Genomic DNA, 20,331 nt, shown 5'->3' on the forward strand with positions numbered 1-20,331 from the left:
TCATAAAAATTTAGGAAAATATCACTTGAACAGAATAGTTTTATTCTATGTCATTTCCAATCAAACGGTCAACTTTTGAATAAAAGGATAGGCTGCAATAAATACCACATATTATTTAAAAATAAGCTATTCACATCTAACTTTGCACACTCTTCTTAACCCGACGCATGAAGTATGAGTAGTGAAAGCTTGGCGAGAATAGACGCTTCTCGCGGTTCAAACAAATAGGGCTGGGCAACAAACTCAAGTTCCTCTGACAGTTCTCTTTAAAAATTCTCGTTTTAGACTTCTAATTCGTGACTGGTGTTTTGTTTTGCTCTTTTCAACGTCATGCGTCGGGTCAGAGGTCACGCTTCCGCCGGAACTCGCATTCGGCCGTTGCCGGAAGCCAGTGATGATAGTTTATAAAGTTATAAATATGGATTTTTTTTTTTTATAAAAACGTATATCACTTCACATCAGAAGGTCTTTATTAACCCACTGGAGTCGTATGGATTACTTTTATGATGGATGGATGTCCTTGTTTTGGGCTTCAAAATCTCAGTCACTATTGACTCCCATTATAAAGCTTGCGAGCCAGGATAATTTTTAATATCCTCCTGCGACCCAGAAAAAAAAAAGTTTTTGGAATTTAGTATTTTTTTATGTTATCACAATGTTTAGAGCATAAGAAACGAATGGTAAAAAATAAAATACAATTTGACAAATGATATTTTATTCATGTTCTGTAATGTCCTCTGAAGTGGACGCCAGGACTCAGTTGTATAAAAAAAACAAAATTACATGAAATTACATGTATAGGCAAAAACAATGGGATTTACCCATTGATATAAACCTAGGATGGCCAGGCTTAAGGCGGGTGAGTAAATTATTGGATAATTTTCATTTTTGAGTGAACCTTTAATAGCTATATATATTAACGGGATGCATCCAACATGCATTATAATTACTTTTTAATTAGACTGTTGTCATTAATTTGACTCACTTTACTCCAGGTGGTGCAATGTGAGCGGGTAGGGGGAAAGCAACGGGGTACGGGTACAACAAATTACATGTGAATGTATGCGGGTCTAACCAATCACAGCCGAGTAGAGGCGGGTCTAACCAATCACAGCCGGGTAGAGGCGGGTCTAACAACAAAGCCAAATGGGTAGTGGATTCTGACCAATAGGAGCGGAGCATGTGGTTTTGCACTGCTGAGGCGCAGGACTTTAAATCTGACGAGATTAAATCACGGCCAGATCTGGAGTTTCACGATTCATAACGACGTGTGGTGTAATTCACACTGACTTTTCTTGCTCCCAGGGATTTTCACACCCATTTGGCCCGTTTTATTCTGGATCTGGGCACTATCAACGATGTCTACCATCCTGCTCTCCACCATCGCCGGGGAAAGACTGGCCTCTTCAAGGGAAACTGCCCCTCAGGAGAACACAGAGACTCTCCCTCAACTGAAACACACGGGAACATGCAGAAATCTGTTCGGACCTGTGGATCACGACGAGCTGAAGCGAGAGCTGACATCCAAACTTCGCGAAATATCTCGACGAGATCAGCTGAGATGGAACTTCAATTTCAGTGAAGGACAGCCGCTGAACGGGGGGTTAAAGTGGGAGGAAAGTCCAGCTGAGGACTGTCCGGAATTTTACAGAGAAAAGACTGTCGTGCCAAAGAGACCATTTGTGGACTTCCCCACGACAGAAAGAATCGCCAATGCCTCAAAATGTGAGAGTCGTTCAATGAACGTTTTGAAAAAGACATCCATGTGTAACCGAAGAAAATTATCTCGCAAAACAGTCGCTCGCGTCCAGACGAAGAGACTCACAGACCTGCGCATTACAGGTAAACAACACTGTTACTACTACTATACTACTGTAACAGTAATACCAGTCATAATAGTCATGTAAAAGTGTTCACGGTTTAATCTTGTGAATTTGTTTTCTTGTAGACTTTTATGGAAAGCGAAAGAAAATGGACAGCGTCCACAAGGAAAGCAGAGACATGGAGTGAAACCGCATCCTCTGAAGGAAAAAAGCGCAGCAGTCCGTGGTGGCGGGAAAAGACCGGAAGTAATGACGTCTCAGAGTCTGACCCACGTTATTACGTGATAATGTGATTCTGGAATCTTATTTTTGTACTGATTTATGTTCGTTTAATAATAGGAGCAGTGCTGGTTGCTCTTTACTGTGCACAACTGATAAGTAACTTTAAATTAAAGTCAGGACAAGTAAGCCTATTTATTGTTGACTAATATATATCAGTGTATATATATATTTTGTAACGCTTAAGTTATTTATTTATTTTATTCACTTTTACATTTCAAGTAGGCTATACTTTTGTGGTTGAAAAATGTATCTTTTCTTGATGCTGAGCCATATTTGTCACTATTGTAAAGATGTTGCTTTAATAAATGTGTAAATATGAATGTATGTTGCATCCCATCCAGTTTGTGATTTATTTATTTTTTCTTCCATGCATGTTAAATTTGTAATAGTTCAAATAACAGGCTACTGTTATCTAAACCTTTACAGAAGCGAAGACACTCAATAAATGGGGTCTAGATGATCACAACAAGTCTTACAAAACATCCAGTAACTCAAGGAACACATATTGAGGATAACATTATTATTATTTGGGTCATTTTATTTATGTACCATTACAGCTTTGTAATTAATATTTATTAATTTAATGATTTGATCTGGTTAAGCTTATAAGAACAGAAAATTAAACGGAAATAAAGCTAAAGTCAGTAACACTTTACTTTACAACACTTTTGACTTTTTATTAACTAGCATTAACAAAGATGAATAAATATAGTAAAAAATGTATTCCTAATTGTTAGTTAATACATGAACTAATGTTAACAGATGAAACCTTATTGTTACCCTAATGTCAGTCATCATTGCTCAGTTCATACCTTCTTTCAAATATTGATATATTGATTTCTGTCATTTTTACATAATATGATCAAATATGTTTAAGTGAGGTACTTGCTTATATGTGTGGGGTTTTCCCCACCAAAATTATGTCACTTCCCCAAAGATGATGTCATTGATGAACTGGCTCTTTTTTCTTCTTCTTTTTTTTTATAAGTCTAAAATTATGGAAAGTGAAATTGAGGTCACATATGTGACCCTGGATCACAATAGCCAACAATAGCTACATTGTATGGGTCAAAATTATCGATTTTTCTTTTATGCCAAAAATCATTAGGATCATAAGATTATGTTCCATGAAGACATTTTGTAAATTTCCTACCATAAATATATAAAACATTTATTTTTGTAAGTAAATGCAGCACAATCGCGAACATAAATGGACAACTTTAAAGGCGATTTTCTCAATGTTTACATTTTTTGCACCCTCAGATTCCAGATTTTCAAATAGCATAGTTGCATCTTGGCCAAATATTGTCCTATCCTAACAAACCATACATCAATGGAAAGCTTATTTATTCAGCTTTCAGATGATGTATACATCTCAATAAAAAAATAAATTGGCCAATGTGACTGGTTTTGTGGTCCAGGGTCACATATTATCAATTTAAACAATATGTTTACGAGGAAACATATTTGCAAACGTTTCGATTAAAAACATAATCAAACATTTATAAAAAAAAACTATCTAAACATTTCTATTATAAAAAAATACAATTATTTAAAAACAATTGAAACTGGAATATTAATTGGAATCATTAATAATAGTGTGCCTATTTTTCATGTTAAAATTCAAAAAACATCCTTTCTAACTAAGTTATATAGAACATGTAGCACAAGACTCACGATTGAAGGTAACATTAATGTCTGCAGTAGCCTAATACTCGGATTAAGCAGGGTTTGCAAGCACACCTAAAAGAAAGAAAGCGCAGTGGGGGAGGGGGTTGTATGTTTTCAAGACCACATAGGCAGAAGAAAAGCGAGGCGAAAACGAGCGGGAGAGATGAAGGAGAGCAGGAGAGATGAAAAGAAAGGATGAAGAGCGTGCCGCCTCGCTTTGACCTGCAAATTAGGTCGAATTAAATCTCCGTGACCCGCGCGCTCCTCCCACAACTCCCCGCGAACCCGCGCCGCGCGCTCCTCCCACAACTCCCCGCGAAAACACCTGCTGGAACGCGCGCGTAGGAATGGCGCGTGTCTGCAATACAAACACAAGACACTCGCCGGTGATCTGCTTAATATTCATGCGTGTTTAACATCTGCATGACAGAGAGAGTCCATCTTCACTGTCACACAGCAAACATTATTATTTGTTGTCTTCAAATCTCAATTGTTTTTCAAAGTTCCTAATCCGAGACCAAAGTTTTTGATTGTATTTGCTTACCTTCAAATTTCAAAGCTCTCTTCAAATTGACAAAGTACTTAAAACTCCAGAAGACTTATCTGTATAAACAAGATAAAAGAACCACACGATAAAAGAACCAACTATGACTTTAATGGAACAGGAAGGACCATCTGAGTCCAATTACTTTTAACTGATGTGGTTTTCTGATGTGTGTGTGTGTGTGTGTGTGTGTGTGTAGGAGGGGGAGACCAAATGTAACAGATTGAGAGAAACCGTTGAAAAGTCCACATCAATCATGCACTGTTGAGAATATGGGGGAGGGGAAATGCACATCAATCAAACATCACTTAAACATCAGAGCATTTTAACTATTAAATGCCATTTACAAACTAAAATGAAATAAAAATATAGAGAATGGATGACAAGATTGCAAGTTACAGATTTGCAAATTTAGCCTAAATGAAACTATTATTCAGTAGGTGTTAAAATGTTGGTTTGTTACAATTGATATTGATAATAAACCTACTTTGCCATAAATTGAAGAAAAATATTTTTGATTGTGTTTCCTTTGAATAACATGAATGTTTGTGCATGAAGAATTACAAATATTTGTAAAAATTTAGAAAATTTAATGAAATTATTTGTTTTCCCACCTTGCAGTAGAAAGAGTCCAAATAATATTATATATATAACATTATTTCTTGGGTGTCACAATTTTCAGAATTGGTACATTTTATGTAACAAAATTGTGCAGTAATGGTTGCATATTAACTAATACTTTTATTTTATTTCTGGGAGTAATTAAATATAATTATTGATTAAAATATAATGAATTGAATATTAAGTCAACACGGATTATGTCAAAAGAAAGTAGATTACATAATTACAAGTAGTTAATAATTGAAAACAGATTTTGATAACACTTTATTTTACAGTGTCCTTGTTACATGTTAACTTACATGTTACTATAATTACTATAAATTGTGCATAATTACATTAAACTAAACCCCAAACCTAACCCATAACTCTATAGTAAGTACATGTAGTTTATTATAATAACCCAGTACTTAAATAAATAATTACACTGTAACATAGAAACCTTAAAATAAAGTGTAACCCAGATTTTAACTGCAATGTACTGAATATTATTTCAAAATGTTGACATGGTATGATAAAGTTGAGAAAGTCCAGACCTAAATCGACATTTAAATTGGCATACAGACACTCAATGTGTTTAACAGTAACAACTTTTCATTCTAGGTTAATTTTATGTTACATAATAGTTTGACATGAATTGAGCATTAAAATACTAAAAACCAAAATAAATCATAGGACACTAAAATGTATGATATTCATGAAAAGTGCTTGTGTAAGTGCTATATATTTGTATCTGTGGACATTGTGAAATGACAGGGCAGATGTCGTCCCTCATGAGGGTCAGGGTCTCCAGTGTTTCTCAGCCACTCCACAGCTGCGTCTCCATGGACACCAGTTGGCCAACCACATCCAGCAGGAGCGAGTGTGTGTGGACCACCAGCTGACACACTCGCTCAAGCACGTCTGTGATGTCAGAATGCTGACACGTCATGAAACAGCATTTATGAATTAGTAACTCACCAGCTGACCGAATGACCCTTCGTGGGAAAACCCTTGTGTCCGTGTAATTAACGATTTGCTCCCGGGTGACCTGTGTGGGAAAATAAAGATGAACAGATGAATTAGCCTACATAAAGTTGTTCAAACAACATTATGCATAGAATGCTTTTCTTTAGTAGTTAGTTTGACTGTAAAAAATGTAAAAATAAAAAACTAATTGAATCATAATTAGAGATTATCTGTTATATCCTCCTGGGACCCAGGAATAGACTTTTGACATTATATTTTAGTAAATTTCTCACAGTTTTAGGTCTGGATGTCCTGTAAAGAGCACATTCAGGGCTTTTTCAGATATACCAAATGTTTGGTGGTTTCAGCATGAGAGCAACTTCTCTTTGGTCTTTAAAAATGACTGACATAAATTTAGTGATCAAATTTAGCACTCTTAAGGAAATATGAGAATATTTTGTGAATATAATTTAAATCGGACTAAATTTCACAGGAAAATGTTATGGGGTTTCTAATCAAAATATGATTTTCTGTTACAAAACAGGGCATTTCATACATGACATGCATGATTGTATAAAGTAAAAGGGTATATCAGTTCATTCCGTTATATCTTTCATAACATTTTTTTAACCAAGTTTGGTTAAAAAAATCCTGAAACCTAAAAATGTATTGGTGAATGAAAAAAAAATCACATTGTCTTTGCCTATACATGCCATTTTATGTCTTTTTAATTTTTAAACAACTGAGTCCTGGAGTGTACAGTGGACATAGCATATGAATAAAATATATTTTTGCTCTCTAAACAATGTAATGACATGAAAAAATGACTACCATCTTCCGGTTACAGGACACTAAGGCGCTACCACATGGATACATGGTCCTTTGAAATATACCATGGTATTTATATTGTAATTTAGAATACCATAAGGTAATCCGCAGGTAGCCTACATAAGGGGGGAAAAACTTACTTTTTGTAAATGGAGATTTATTTGCACGTGTGGTTAGCCGCTAGAGGGCGACACACAAACAGATGTAGGCGTGCATTTATTGACTCTATCAATATTTATCGTTCTATCCAGAGACTTTGATTAAAGATGTATATTTTATTAGCAGGCCTATATATGTGTGTACAATATCAAATCATTCAGTGCCATGGTACCCATAACGGGTTTTTAAAGAGATAGGCACGTGCTTAATAACAGAAACTTTTAGACCTTGGTCCGTCCAAACTGATAACAAATATACCAAGTCCGCTGTCTTACCTGTTATTAAAACTGGGTGGGAGCTGAAAGCCACCCAGAAACTACCGAGTTTCATTATAGAGCCTGAAAGCTGGCGGAAGGGCAAGATTACCCCTCAGTCCTCTCAGATCAGCTGCATATAGACGTCTGCTCTCTCCAGAGGGTAATTTCAGTTTGTGGGTGTTTATGTGTGTGATCCTCCCTAATGTGGTTGTGCTCAAACCACGGCAGCTAAAAGCTAAAAACCCTCCTGCTGAAAGCAGATGAATCCCACTGGAACTCTAATAAACACAGAATAGACAGCAAGAAAACAGAAGCTGCAACTCAATCTAAGAAAGTCGGTTTCAGAAGAACCAGAAGAACACACGGGCATCATCGCACAGCTCGAGGCTATCACTGCTGTGCCCTCGAGGTTCTGCTGCAGGCGGACTGTCCCTGTAATAAGCGCACTGTAAATAGCCTCGGATGAATGTGTCTAAATGACTGCTTATGTCCTGCTAAATGACTACTCACAAGCATCAAATCATTCCTTTCTGGATTTGGACATATTAGCATGCACGTTGTTTTACAAAACGTTGAAATGCTAAAAACTAATTGTCAATTATACACGAAAAAAAAAAACAATAGTTATTTATTAAAAATATAATTAATCAAATATATTTAACTTTGTTACTGTAATGACACCCCCCCCCACACACACACACACACACACACACACAAAAAGAGGTAAAAATTTGATAAAATTACGAATGTTAAATATCATATTAAAATATTTTGTGTATAAATCTTTCTTTTACTTAAATATTGTTTTTTTTTTCAAGACAGTTAAGTTTCATGTACACTAGTGTATAGTTTTAAATGTATAAAATCAAATTTTATTTCAATTTTGTGTGTGTGTGTTTGTTTACACTAATGACAATGACATTTACTGTAATCAAAATTGAGAGGACAAACATTGCTTAATTGTCATATTTAATGTTTTTTTCTCTCTTTTGGGTTTGGCATGTAATTACTGTAGTGGAAAACGCAAGGTCTTTTTAACTTCTCAGCAAGAAATATCTCAGATTAATTGTTCTAAAATCCCAAAAGATTACATTTATTGAACAAAGCAACAAATCTGAGATGCCATCTGATCTCCTCAATGCAAAATCTCATTCTCATACCATTCTGTTATCATCATCACACATCCACTGGGCATGTTTCTGAAACTGCCACCTGTTGTATTTTTTTTTTAAAGATCATTTTAATCCCATTTTCTCAAGGAAGCATACAATCACACGTAAACAGAACAGGGCATTTAGGTTAACAAGTGTACCTTTTAATGTTTCCTAAATGCCTTCTTCGTACCATTCTGTGAGGTAAGATGTATAGCTTTTGTGGTTTTCATATTGGTTAGTTTTCCTGCTTAATGTCCAAACAGTACCTTTTATATGTTCAATAAAATATACTAATATATAGGCCTATATATATATATATACACTCACCGGCCACTTTATTAGGTACCCCATGCTAGTAACGGGTTGGACCCCCTTTTGCCTTCAGAACTGCCTCAATTCTTCATGGCATAGATTCAACAAGGTGCTGGAAGCATTCCTCAGGGAGTTTGGTCCATATTGACATGATGGCATCACACAGTTGCCGCAGATTTGTCGGCTGCACATCCATGATGCGAATCTCCCGTTCCACCACATCCCAAAGATGCTCTTTTGGGTTGAGATCTGGTGACTGTGGAGGCCATTTTAGTACAGTGAACTCATTGTCATGTTCAAGAAACCAATTTGAAATGATTAGAGCTTTGTGACATGGTGGAAGTAGCCATCAGAGGATGGGTACATGGTGGCCATAAAGGGATGGACATGGTCAGAAACAATGCTCAGGTAGGCCGTGGCATTTAAACGATGCCCAATTGGCACTAAGGGGCCTAAAGTGTGCCAGGAAAACATCCCCCACACCATTACACCACCACCACCAGCCTGCACAGTGGTAACAAGGCATGATGGTTCCATGTTCTCATTCTGTTTACGCCAAATTCTGACTCTAACATCTGAATGTCTCAACAGAAATCGAGACTCATCAGACCAGGCAACATTTTTCCAGTCTTCAACTGTTCAATTTTGGTGAGCTCTTGCAAATTGTAGCCTCTTTTTCCTATTAGTAGTGGAGATGAGTGGTACCCGGTGGAGTCTTCTGCTGTTGTAGCCCATCCGCCTCAAGGTTGTGCGTGTTGTGGCTTCACAAATGCTTTGCTGCATACCTCGGTTGTAACGAGTGGTTATTTCAGTCACTGTTGCCCTTCTATCAGCTCGAACCAGTCTGGCCATTCTCCTCTGACCTCTGGCATCAACAAGGCATTTCCGCCCACAGAACTGCCGCTCACTGGATGTTTTTTATTTTTCGGACCATTCTCTGTAAACCCTAGAGATGGTTGTGCGTGAAAATCCCAGTAGATTAGCAGTTTCTGAAATACTCAGACCAGCCCTTCTGGCACCAACAATCATGCCACGTTCAAAGTAACTCAAATCAACTTTCTTCCCCATACTGATGCTCGGTTTGAACTGCAGGAGATTGTCTTGACCATGTCTACATGCCTAAATGCACTGAGTTGCCGCCATGTGATTGGCTGCTTAGAAATTAAGTGTTAACGAGCAGTTGGACAGGTGTACCTAATAAAGTGGCCGGTGAGTGTATATAAAATGGCCTTGATATGTTTTGTTTATTAAAGCAACTATAGCATGATGATGCAATATTTTACAGATGTTATCTTAAATCTGCATCTGAACACCAAAGACCTCTGAGATTTAATTGATAGTGTCGTGGAATAATGAAATCTTTCCCTCTTTTTCAAAAAATCTCTCGAAAGAAGTTCCAGATGCTAAAAATATTAGACTTTATTGGACAAAACAACAGCTGATCATCCCATTACAAATTCTCATTCTTATTCCATTTCTGGCACCAATAAGTGTGCATATGAGTTCTTTCCCGGGTTTAACCAATCCTGTTTGTTTGCCAGTTAATTATCAAACCTTCTTACAACATCTTAATTGTGGCCTGTTGCCAGCTCAATTTTAGAACATTATTTTAAATGTTAAAATAAACATAAACAAAAGAACATTTGATCTCATTTATAAAAAAAAAAAAAAAAAAAAAAAAAGTGTACATTACATGTAAACAGAATAGATCACTTTGATTAATGGTTGCACAATTCAGTGATTGAATGTTTTCTTTACCGTGTTTTTCTGTGTACTATTGCTGAGATAAGATACACAGAATAGCATATGTGCGACCGTCAAAGTTTCCCATATAGTTATAGGCTGTGTGGCCTAATATTTCAACCTAGATATCAGCAAGAACCCACACAGATGAGAAATGGGCAGAAGGTCTACATGAGGGTGTGTGTTAACTGCTCTTTAATCGAGTCCCTGCACATCTGTGTCCACTCTGTATGCCGACTGAAATAGAAGGGGAGTGAAGTTTGGCAAACAGCTCTGTCATTTAAATGATAAAAATACCAGTAGAGCTGGGAGGGGTCACCGCTGTATAAGCACAGGCGGCACGGTCCAACATTACAGAGACGCATGAGAACTAAACCACAGCACCCCTTCAGTCTCCCTGAAACACAAACTCCAAAGAATTCATGTTAACCTGCTCTTCATAACCAATTAACTTCCCTGATTAAAAGAAAACAGCTTAAAACCAGAACATGATCTTCATACCCAGGCCAAGCTGGTCTCAGTGGGTTTAAGATGGCGTCTCAACTGAAAAGTGACCAAAACCCCTCAAAAAGACAAGCCTGACCAGACTGAAAGACCAGCAAATCAGCCTAGTGGGAGTCTTTTTTGGTAATAAAATAAATATTTTGTTGTTTATGATTATCTTTTTACACAGATTTTGCACTATCAACCTCATCATATTTTTATTACTTAACATGATATTTAGCACAATATAGGCCTACATGTGAATTATTAAATAGAACCGGATCTAAATAATTATTTGTTCGTGAATCAAATATCACTGAAGGTGCTAGCTCAGCCACATTTAACATCGCTAGACGAAATTTCGCGGGCGAAATCGTCGCGCTGCTTGGTCTTTTGTGCGAGGTGTTTATTATTTATTCTTTTCGCCGTCGAAGTTTCGCTGAAATATCGGGTTGCTTGGCGAAATTTCGCGGGTGAAATGCAGTCGTTGGTAACGCGAATTCGCCGCGCTGCTTGGTTTGAAAGCGACGTGCTATGCGTCGCTTCACGATTGACAATGGAACCTTTTTGTCGTCGAAACATCGCTAATGTACTTATTTAATCCCACTGTTGATAGAAATCTATTCAAGGAGACGCATGTGGAAAAATACTGAGGACATTAAATATTTTATTAAATACAGTTGAGCCAAATTAACTTCATAAAATAGAATTGTTGGATAGATATACAGTACATTGACATTAATTATGAAAAACAAATCTAAATTATAATAAACTCATCACACAGCCAAAGAAAATATCATGCTGGTAAAGTGAAGAGAGCTTGAACTGTCCAGAAGGTTTGCAGGAGCTTTTGGTGGTGGGATTGCTTGAGTCGCTCAGTCTACCTGCTGAAGAGCTTCATGAAACTCTGAAATCCATCTTCACCGAAGAAATCAAACGCTCCCTCTGAGCTTCCCAGATGAACCAGGAGCAGGACCAGCAGACCCACCAACAGCAGCGGAATCAAGAGATTCCAGCCCGATGCCAGAATGTTGTACCACTTCGCCTTGTCTGAGCATTCCTGTGCTGCACGCAAGTCGCCCAAGGTCTTCTGATCTCGAGCCTGAAAACACAAACACACAGAGAACGGAAATGAGAGTCTCGGACAGTCGTGTTTTAGCACATGAACTCAAATCAAGGTTCTTAAACGGTTCCCTGCATTAGGTCATTCTCAGCACTCTTGAAAATAAAAGTCCTTTATTGCCATCAATGGTTCTTTAACATTTATGGAACTTTACAGTTCACAAAAAGGTCTTTTTGGAAAAGGTAAGATTAGATTAAAATGCTCTTCACACTAAGAAAAAAAAATGTTACCTTTAAAACGGTTCACTGAAACGTTCTTTGAGAAACCCAAAATAGTTTATGGCATCACTTTATGGTTCTTTGGAGATTAAAAAAAGTTCTGGATGTTGCATTATCGGTTCTTCAGATAGGCGTTTTGGTTTAAAGCACCAGTATATAATATTTTTCTAAACTAGAGGTTCTTCTATGGCATTGGGCTGTAAAACCATTTTTGGCTTCAATTAAGAACTTTGATGGTCCATCATGTGACATCCAGGAATATTTCTGAAGTAGTTAAAGCCACACAAAGACATTTGGTGTTGGAGCTCACCTTGATGGAGTAGATCAGAGCCATGAATCCCAGGCAGCAGAAGTTGACGTAAAGAGTGTTACAGAGTGACCAGACCAGGTAGTCGTTTGGTGGCTTCTTGCCCGCTTGGCTCATGTTGACCACCGTGGAGCCGCCAGCCTTACGGCCGGACTTGCAGTTAGTGAGCGGAGTGCAGTCGTTCACGTAGCTGTATGTGGCGTTATCCATCCTCGGAGGTCAGGGGTCAAAACTCCTGGAAGAATCTGAAGAGGAATTACTGAGGAGAAAGATCAGGACACTACTTATACAACACTGCATATGGGTGGAGTCTAAAGAGAGAGAACGGTCATTCATTATGTGGTTGTTGCTAGAGAGAACAGGGCAGGGTGCTGCTTCTATACATGTATCCATTTCGAGAAAATCTCTAGGTTTGCTCATAAAACACACAATTAAAACTATAAGGCCATTTTTAAAAATTCTAAATATACATTTAAATCAAATCAAATTAAAATGCATAAAAATAAAGACATTTTAAAATAAATACACTTTATTTTTACTATTTTAAAAATGTTAACTTACCAGATTTCTGAATCATTTCCGTTTTATAGGGGTGTTTAAGAGCCTTTCATTCATTTCATAAAAAAAAAGGAGCCTACGGGATAGAAATGGGGACAGGACGCAAGCATCCTCATTGGAACACCAAAGCGCTTATGTTTAGGAAGCATGTATGCTGCAAGCTAATAATTTTTTTTATCATCATTCAAGTGATGTTTATTTTGGTCACCACACTGTTATAAAGTCCCAGGATCTGGGGATCCTGTGTAAGGAAGTGGCGCCTCCTACTGGAAAGAGCAAGGCATTAAAGGTGAAGTTCACTCAAAAATGCAGTCATTTACTGAAAGTCTGGAACCTTAATAAAAAAATGCATTTTTATTAATCAAATATTGTGAAGTCCCAAAATGTAAGAAATCAGAATATGATTCATGCAATATTTTGAGTCTTCCAAAGCCATATAGACAATATCTTTGCGGGATGAACAAGCTGAAATGTATACATTTATATTACATTTTGCCCTCCAAATATCACACTTGCGAGAATAAAATTTTAAAGGTATGACAAAGATAAAGATTCAAGCTTTGGAAAATTAGTATGTAGTGAAAAGAAAACGCACAACCAAGATTTCAAATGAATACACAACTCAGTCATAGAGACCAAATATTCTTATTTATTAATTACAAAAATGACAAAAGCCGTTACATTCGTGTTAACACAACTGAATTATATTCAGTTAAGGCAAAAGGGACGGAAAGAGATCATTTCTCCTATTCAGCTTTAAAATGCATCAGTAGCCAAGATACATAGATCAAAAAAAAAAAAAAAACTAAAGCATCACACAGTCTTTAAATTAAAACGTGTTAATTCTCAGATTATTTTTGTCTATTCTACATTTCACAGACAATCAAAATGCAGAAATACACTGAAAGAGGCTGATGATTAAATTTGGATTAGTTTTATGCGCTTCCGTGTGCATCAAAGGCCCCCATTTGGTTTAATGGCATAAATCATGATTATGAAATCAGTGTAGCATTTGCCAAAACCACTTGTGTTGTGAATTGGCCATGTTATATATGATGTCTATTTTTACAGCACACAAGGAATGAGTTAAGCATCATGACCCTATATCACACTCTATAAGAGAATGAATGTGTGTGTGTGTGTGTGTGTGTGTGTGTGTGTGTGTGTGTGTGTGTAGAGGGGCGGCACTTTTAAATCACATCTTAGAGGCTGCAGCCACAGCAGACGCTCCACCGCGACTATAAACATGAATAGTGTTCTGGAGAGACAAAGACAGAAAATAATGATATAACACCAGCGTTATTTAAAAATTGTTGAGATACTATTATAGTTAAAAAAAAAAACATTATTAATTGGTTTTTATTTGAATTTGGTTTTTGGTTTTCTATGTAATATTAGTTACATTTTTAGTAATTCTATATAGTTTATTAATTTTTATTTCAGTTTTCGTTTGTTTGTTTAGCACATCAAGCTAGTTTTTTTATATTTAATTTTAGTTAGGATTTATTTTATTTAGTTTATATCAAAATATGAATGGTTTTAGGTATACACCCTGATACATTCTAAAAGAACACAGATGAATGTGTGTGAGACTGATCAAATGTTTTCTACCTTCTTCCCTTCAGCGTTGTGTTTATCCAGGAGAGTCTGAACACGAGTCCCATAATCGTGGTGAACGGACATCAGGTTTTGCACCTGCAAAATCACACAAAAAAAACGTCGGAATTATCTGGAATCATGTTTTTTTTCTAGGCATGTTCCCCAATAGCTGCTAATGAGACGTTTAAATGATTTGCATGAGATTAAAATCATACCACGCGCTTCTGGATAAACAGTTGAGCTCCTTTCATATGGCCGGCCATATTCTGACACAGACGCTCTCGCTCGGCTTCATTCAGCACCTCGGTGAAGAACGTGCGCACCTACGGAAAGGATCAGAGCGGGAAATATTATAACTCACGGATGGCTGGATTATCAGTACACAGATGCACACGATCGCTAACACACCTGGGTCACGTTGTCATCGTCTGCGCTGTTGTATCGGCCCACATCAGGAGACACTTGGCACTTCGACTCCAGGAAGCACGGCTGGGTATCGGGAGCACTGAAGCTGTTGGGGAAATAGTTCGGAGCTCCCCCTACAGGTCCGGACAGAAACTGCTTAACATTTCAATTCAGATTTCATTGTGCCACAAGAAGTTTATAAATGCTTCACAGCATTTGGGTCACATGCCTATTCAACCATTCCAGACAGATGTTGCATTGTTAATCTGAGTCACTTTTGAGAGACTAATACCCTCTCTTACCCAAAACCAAACCCTGTATGACACATGACGTTTTTTCTGCTAGGCATATAACTCACCCTGGTTGTCGTACATGCACATGGGGCCGTCTCTCTGGTAGTTTGCCACACGGGTGCGGTAGGGGCAGTTGACGGGCAGTTGGAGGTAATTTGCTCCGAGCCGATGCCGTTGTGTGTCTGGGTAGGAGAAAAGACGCCCCTGTGGCGAAAGAATTGAGTAATTACAGCATTTAGTCAATTCTAGGGATTCTTGTAATTAGTGATTAGTCATTGACGCTTTAATCCAAAGTAATCTACAGGACGCTTATTACGAGGAATCAGAGCTTAAGTGCCTTGCTCAAGAACAAAATAGTGAACAAGCATCTTTTTGTGCATCATAAGCCTGTGCAAATAAACCTGTGAAATGTGTCTAGGTATGTTGCTTGTGACATAGTAGTAAAGACGTACCTGCAGCATTTTGTCCGGGCTGGCCTCAATGCCGGGCGGCATGTTACTGGGATCGAACGCCAGCTGCTCAACCTCAGCGAAATAGTTCACAGGGTTTCGGTTCAACACAAGGCGTCCCACAGGAATCAGAGGGAATTCCTTATGGGACCAGACCTGAGAGATAAAGATCCAGGCATCAGGATGGACACATTAGTATCTAAATGAGACTAAAATAATGCACAGATTTGTGTAGTCTAAATAGGAGGGCCTTTGAATGTTGTCTTGGACAAAGGGGGGCCTTAGATTCAGAAAGGTTGAGACCCACTGGTGCATTCTGGGATGAGAGTACCTTAGTCACATCAAAGGGATTCCACTTCCAGTTCTCCGCCTGCTCAAAGGTCATGACCTGGATGTAGAAGGTCCAGGATGGGAAGTTGCCGTTGGAGATGGCGTTGTACAGATCTCTGATGGAGTAATCTGGGTCAGTGGATGCAAGACGATCCGCCTCTTCAACGGTCAAATTCTTAATGCCCTGATCAGTCTGAAAGACAACAACAAGTGACAGGGTTTCTTAACTAGGTGACATCATAACATCAAGAGATAAATCTCTTCCTTTTACAAAATAAAACTATTTATTAAAACATTTAATTGCCTATACTACTACTACTAATGATGATAATAATAATAATAATAATAATAACCATAATAAAATGTATTAAGACAGGACACATTCAATATTATTGAATAATATTATTAATAAGGGATATCAAACCCAGATATATAAATTATTAGAACATGACATTGGTTATTATTAAGCAATATGAAACAACTCAAATATTTTTCCTCCATGTTTTAATTCATACAGTATACAAATTGTGCTGCGCTATTTTGTGCAGTTAAAAAAAAAAAAAAAAAAAATTATTTTAATTTATCAAATTAATTGTTAATCATTTAAAATGTAATCAAATTAAATTATGATTAAACGGTTTAATGAATTCATTTCATTAGGCACCATTTCTGATGGTAAATTTGTATTAAATCATAAAACAGAATTCAGAAAAAATAAAACAAAACAGAATTTAGGGAAAAATAAAATGGATTTCATGGGTTCCCCTTCATGTTTAGGGCCGTGAAAATGTAAGTCGATGTCCCTACGTTAACATACCGGCATGCATCTAAAAAAGGACACAACACACAGGTCTTCCAGAAATCCTGTAGAACTCAACCAATCAGATGACGACTTTGAAACTGCCAAAGTGTTTCGCATTTTGTGTGACGTTCAGCCAATGGTCCGTGGGTGAGACGTCGGAGACTGAGACTACTGTGGCCTTACATGTTACATTCATTCCCAAGGTCTAACAAACATATTGAATGCATTTCCTTCCCCATTAATGGTATGAAATAAATATTGTGATAAATATCGATATCAAATGATATGGAAAAATATTTTTGACCATTATCACCTAGCCCTAATTAAACATTAAATTTGTGCTTATTGGCTGTGATTTTGTCACGTCAAGCTGCAGATTTCACACAAACAAACAGTATGGACCTTATAGTGGAACTTGCAGTACACCGGCTGCCCCTGAGCGTTGACCAGTTTGAAAGTGTGCGATCCGTATCCGTTCATATGACGGAGGCCATCCGGAATTCCCCGATCGCTAAACAGGAAAGACACCTGCACATACACATACACCAGCATGAGTGAGACTTTCTGCATTAACGTGAGAACACAAAAGTGACCTGCTTCTGCTGCCGTACCTGGTGCAACGATTCAGGACGCAAACCCCAGAAATCCCAAACCATATCCGGATCCTTCACGTGAGTCTGCGGATTTCGTTTCTGAGAGTGGATGAAGGACGGAAACTACAGGCACAGTGAACACACATATTCGGTTAATATTGGGACAAGGGACTTAATGGTACGGTGTGTGGATTGTGTCTCTCACCAGAAGCGCATCCCTGATAAAAAAGATCGGGGTGTTGTTTCCAGTAAGATCCCAGTTGCCCTCATCAGTGTAGAACTTCACTGCAAATCCTCGAGGATCTCGGACGGTATCTGCCGACCCAGACTCACCAGCTACAAAGATACAAATGCACATTTATCAAGGGACAAAGGTTGTACTTTTTACTTTGAGTAGGCAAGAGAGCGAGAGTGTGCCTTATGTTATAATCACATCGTTTCTGCATGTGCTCTTTACCCTCTTACAAAACCATTTGGCTCCATTTCAGAGACCTGAGTGTCACGACTTCTGTTATGACACCGTTTCCTGGCATTCCTAATCCCAACATAACAATCGATACATACAGAGTCCAGGCGCCACTAGAACCATTATAATATCCAATCAGAAACGTACCCACAGTGGAAAAGCGAACAGCGATGGGTGTTGTCTTTCCCACATGCTCGAACACTTTGGCTTTACAATAGCGTGTGATGTCATGGGTCACTTCGAAGTAGCCAAACGCTCCTGCAAAGAGAGAGAAAAGATTTAGTTTTAAGTTCGTATACTACCGTTCAAACAGTTTGGGGTCAGCAAGATTTTTTTTCTTAAATTAATACTTACACTGAAGACTGGAGTAATGATGCTGAATGCAGCTTTCCATCACAGGAATAAATGACATTTTACTGTATATTTACTGCACAGAAACACAAAATCTCTTTATGTTTCTGGTCACACTCACCTGCTCCTTTAGCGTGCACGACTCTCTCTGGTATCCTCTCTCGGTCAAAGTGGGCCATTTCATCAGCAAACACCACGTCCTGGACCAGCAGTGGCCCACGCGGACCCGCCGTCATTGAGTTTAACTTGTCCCCAACCGGGACTCCGGCTCCAGTGGTCAGGACATCTGGCCGCTGAGAAAAAAAACAAAACAAAATGAGACAGAATAGCAAAAATGGATCTAATTCAAATAACATTGAAACAAACCAAATCATTTTATTTATTAAACTCAAATAACATGTATTTTATGATTATTTAACAATGCTTTCAAATCAATATTCGTCATATTTAGATATTGATCTATCTCTATTTAACTATTTTTATACTATGAATACATTTGAGGTGTGTCACTTAAGTAAACAAGTTTTATAAAACTATACTGGCTAAATAAATAGTATTTTATAGGCATTTGGCCTGAAAATGGTGATTAAATAACCATAACAGATATTTATCTACTTATCTGGTTAAAGTTCAACTGTCGCAGATTCGCAGAAGTAGAGTGTGTCCTCGTTAAATAAATAAAAAGGAAAGGGGCATAAATCAAAGTCCCTTTAAGGCTGTATATAAAGTATGCTTATGTACATAAATATAATAAATAACCTAATTAGATAAATTATAAATAATTAAAACTATATAACATATAAAGTCGGCGTTCTCAAATGTGATTCGTTGAGCAAGGTGTCATTCATGTTATTGACCATTCGCGTAAGAGAGCAGTGGGATGGGGCGGGGGCTTAAACCTCTTCCGTTAAACCGGTTAAAGTATGTTGTTTACCCACTTCAACTACGAAAACATTTCACCTGAAATTATATAATAAACCGGATCTTTTTGAGCGTAATTTTGTGCAAACATACCATGCAATTAGACCACAGGGGATGTTATTTTCAATACCATACCAGCATCTGACTAGTGTTTTATGCAATTGTACATAAAAATAAGACAGTATCTAACGTTACTGCATTCATAAGTGACAAGTGACATCTTAAATTCACGATTAAAACGCTCTGATAGTCACATGTTTGCTTGCAGTGAGACGATGCATTATTTTGTCACTGCAGTCAAGACAAGTATCTCTCTTTCAGATTTAAGTATACAATAGTTTTAGAGTAAAGTCAATTTTAAAGCAACGCAACAATTCATTGTTCTTGAGACGTTTTGCACATCAAAACACGAAGATATAACCAAATCCCTTTCGTGTTTATTCATTACAGCCTTGCGACCTTTGGCACAATTTCTCAATGCACAATAACCCATTAAAAGAAACGCTGAAAACCCAATTAAATGCACAAATCTGAACTTATTTTTAACATAACACTACAATATTCAATAAATAAATTCTGCAGCAAACCTGAGAGCCGCGGCCCTCCTTCCACAGTTTCATCTGATCCGTCGCCTTGTCTCTGTCTGCCATTATTCAGGTCTTGAATGACACACAAAACGCGATACAAAAATTGTGTGGATCCAAACACCGAACTCGGGGTCTGTCTAAACGGTTGGTTTTTATTAAGGCTGGTAATGGCCTGTCTCCACCCTATGGTCTCCACCCATAGACATAATGTCTATGTCTCCACCCATTGAAACGTAGCACCTAAATGGGCGGGGCTATGTTGTCCGAAAGTTGCCTCTTATTGGCCAAGCACGATGGATCTACATTTTACTTTTCTAACACATATTAATGACCTCTTCAGTGTTTTTTTAGTTCACTGTTTATTAAATATTATCGGTGTTAATTTTCAGATTAGACCGAGCTTAAGCAACGCAAACGAAGTGGTCACGGGAAATACGTTACTTTTCTCAGCGCTGACCATGATGGACCAATCATAATAGCAGAAAATGTCATCGATATCTCATTAGC

At 37.6% G+C, this 20,331-nt stretch overlaps 3 protein-coding genes across 5 annotated transcripts; 1 reads left to right on the forward strand and 2 right to left on the reverse strand.

Moving 5' to 3' along the window:
• Positions 1–1,177: 1,177 nt before the first annotated feature.
• cdkn1cb (cyclin dependent kinase inhibitor 1Cb) lies at positions 1,178–2,420 on the forward strand. Its single transcript, XM_056239215.1, has 3 exons — positions 1,178–1,275; positions 1,306–1,842; positions 1,949–2,420. The coding sequence occupies exons 2-3, from the start codon at positions 1,359–1,361 to the stop codon at positions 2,008–2,010; spliced, it is 546 nt and encodes a 181-aa protein (XP_056095190.1). The 5' UTR covers positions 1,178–1,275; positions 1,306–1,358; the 3' UTR covers positions 2,011–2,420.
• A 9,052-nt stretch (positions 2,421–11,472) lies between these two features.
• On the reverse strand, positions 11,473–12,862 carry ifitm5 (interferon induced transmembrane protein 5). The gene is made up of 2 exons (XM_056239214.1): positions 12,474–12,862; positions 11,473–11,924 (listed from the first exon to the last, which is right to left on the reverse strand). Exons 1-2 carry the CDS (start codon positions 12,678–12,680, stop codon positions 11,703–11,705), a joined length of 429 nt encoding a protein of 142 aa, XP_056095189.1. The 5' UTR covers positions 12,681–12,862; the 3' UTR covers positions 11,473–11,702.
• Positions 12,863–14,081: 1,219 nt separating this feature from the next.
• cat (catalase) lies at positions 14,082–19,993 on the reverse strand. Of its 3 annotated transcripts, none has more exons than XM_056239212.1 (14): positions 19,825–19,993; positions 18,438–18,609; positions 18,113–18,223; positions 17,705–17,835; positions 17,518–17,622; positions 17,309–17,434; positions 16,106–16,297; positions 15,778–15,930; positions 15,391–15,529; positions 15,036–15,166; positions 14,843–14,950; positions 14,640–14,723; positions 14,206–14,286; positions 14,082–14,171 (listed from the first exon to the last, which is right to left on the reverse strand). In XM_056239212.1, the coding sequence occupies exons 1-13, from the start codon at positions 19,885–19,887 to the stop codon at positions 14,224–14,226; spliced, it is 1,578 nt and encodes a 525-aa protein (XP_056095187.1). In that variant the 5' UTR covers positions 19,888–19,993; the 3' UTR covers positions 14,082–14,171; positions 14,206–14,223. The 3 variants fall into 3 exon arrangements, with proteins under 3 accessions (XP_056095187.1, XP_056095185.1, XP_056095186.1); XM_056239210.1 differs by having other exon boundaries at positions 14,083–14,175; XM_056239211.1 differs by lacking the exon at positions 14,082–14,171 and having other exon boundaries at positions 14,185–14,286.
• Between the last annotated feature and the right edge of the window lie 338 nt (positions 19,994–20,331).

This window comes from Rhinichthys klamathensis, unplaced genomic scaffold (assembly GCF_029890125.1).
Source record: "Rhinichthys klamathensis goyatoka isolate OS25496 unplaced genomic scaffold, OSU_Roscu_1.1 h1tg000557l_1, whole genome shotgun sequence".
Taxonomy (NCBI): Eukaryota; Metazoa; Chordata; class Actinopteri; order Cypriniformes; family Leuciscidae; genus Rhinichthys; species Rhinichthys klamathensis.

Coding starts and splice junctions, on each gene's coding strand:
- cdkn1cb (XM_056239215.1), top strand. CDS start 1,359: ATGTCTACCATCCTGCTCTCCACCATCGCCGGGGAAAGACTGGCCTCT. Junction 1,843..1,948: donor CACAGACCTGCGCATTACAG/GTAAACAACACT, acceptor GTTTTCTTGTAG/ACTTTTATGGAAAGCGAAAG.
- ifitm5 (XM_056239214.1), bottom strand. CDS start 12,680: ATGGATAACGCCACATACAGCTACGTGAACGACTGCACTCCGCTCACT. Junction 11,925..12,473: donor CTCTGATCTACTCCATCAAG/GTGAGCTCCAAC, acceptor TTGTGTTTTCAG/GCTCGAGATCAGAAGACCTT.
- cat (XM_056239212.1), bottom strand. CDS start 19,887: ATGGCAGACAGAGACAAGGCGACGGATCAGATGAAACTGTGGAAGGAG. Junction 15,167..15,390: donor GTGCATGTACGACAACCAGG/GTGAGTTATATG, acceptor CCGGACCTGTAG/GGGGAGCTCCGAACTATTTC. Junction 14,951..15,035: donor ACGATGACAACGTGACCCAG/GTGTGTTAGCGA, acceptor TCCTTTCCGTAG/GTGCGCACGTTCTTCACCGA.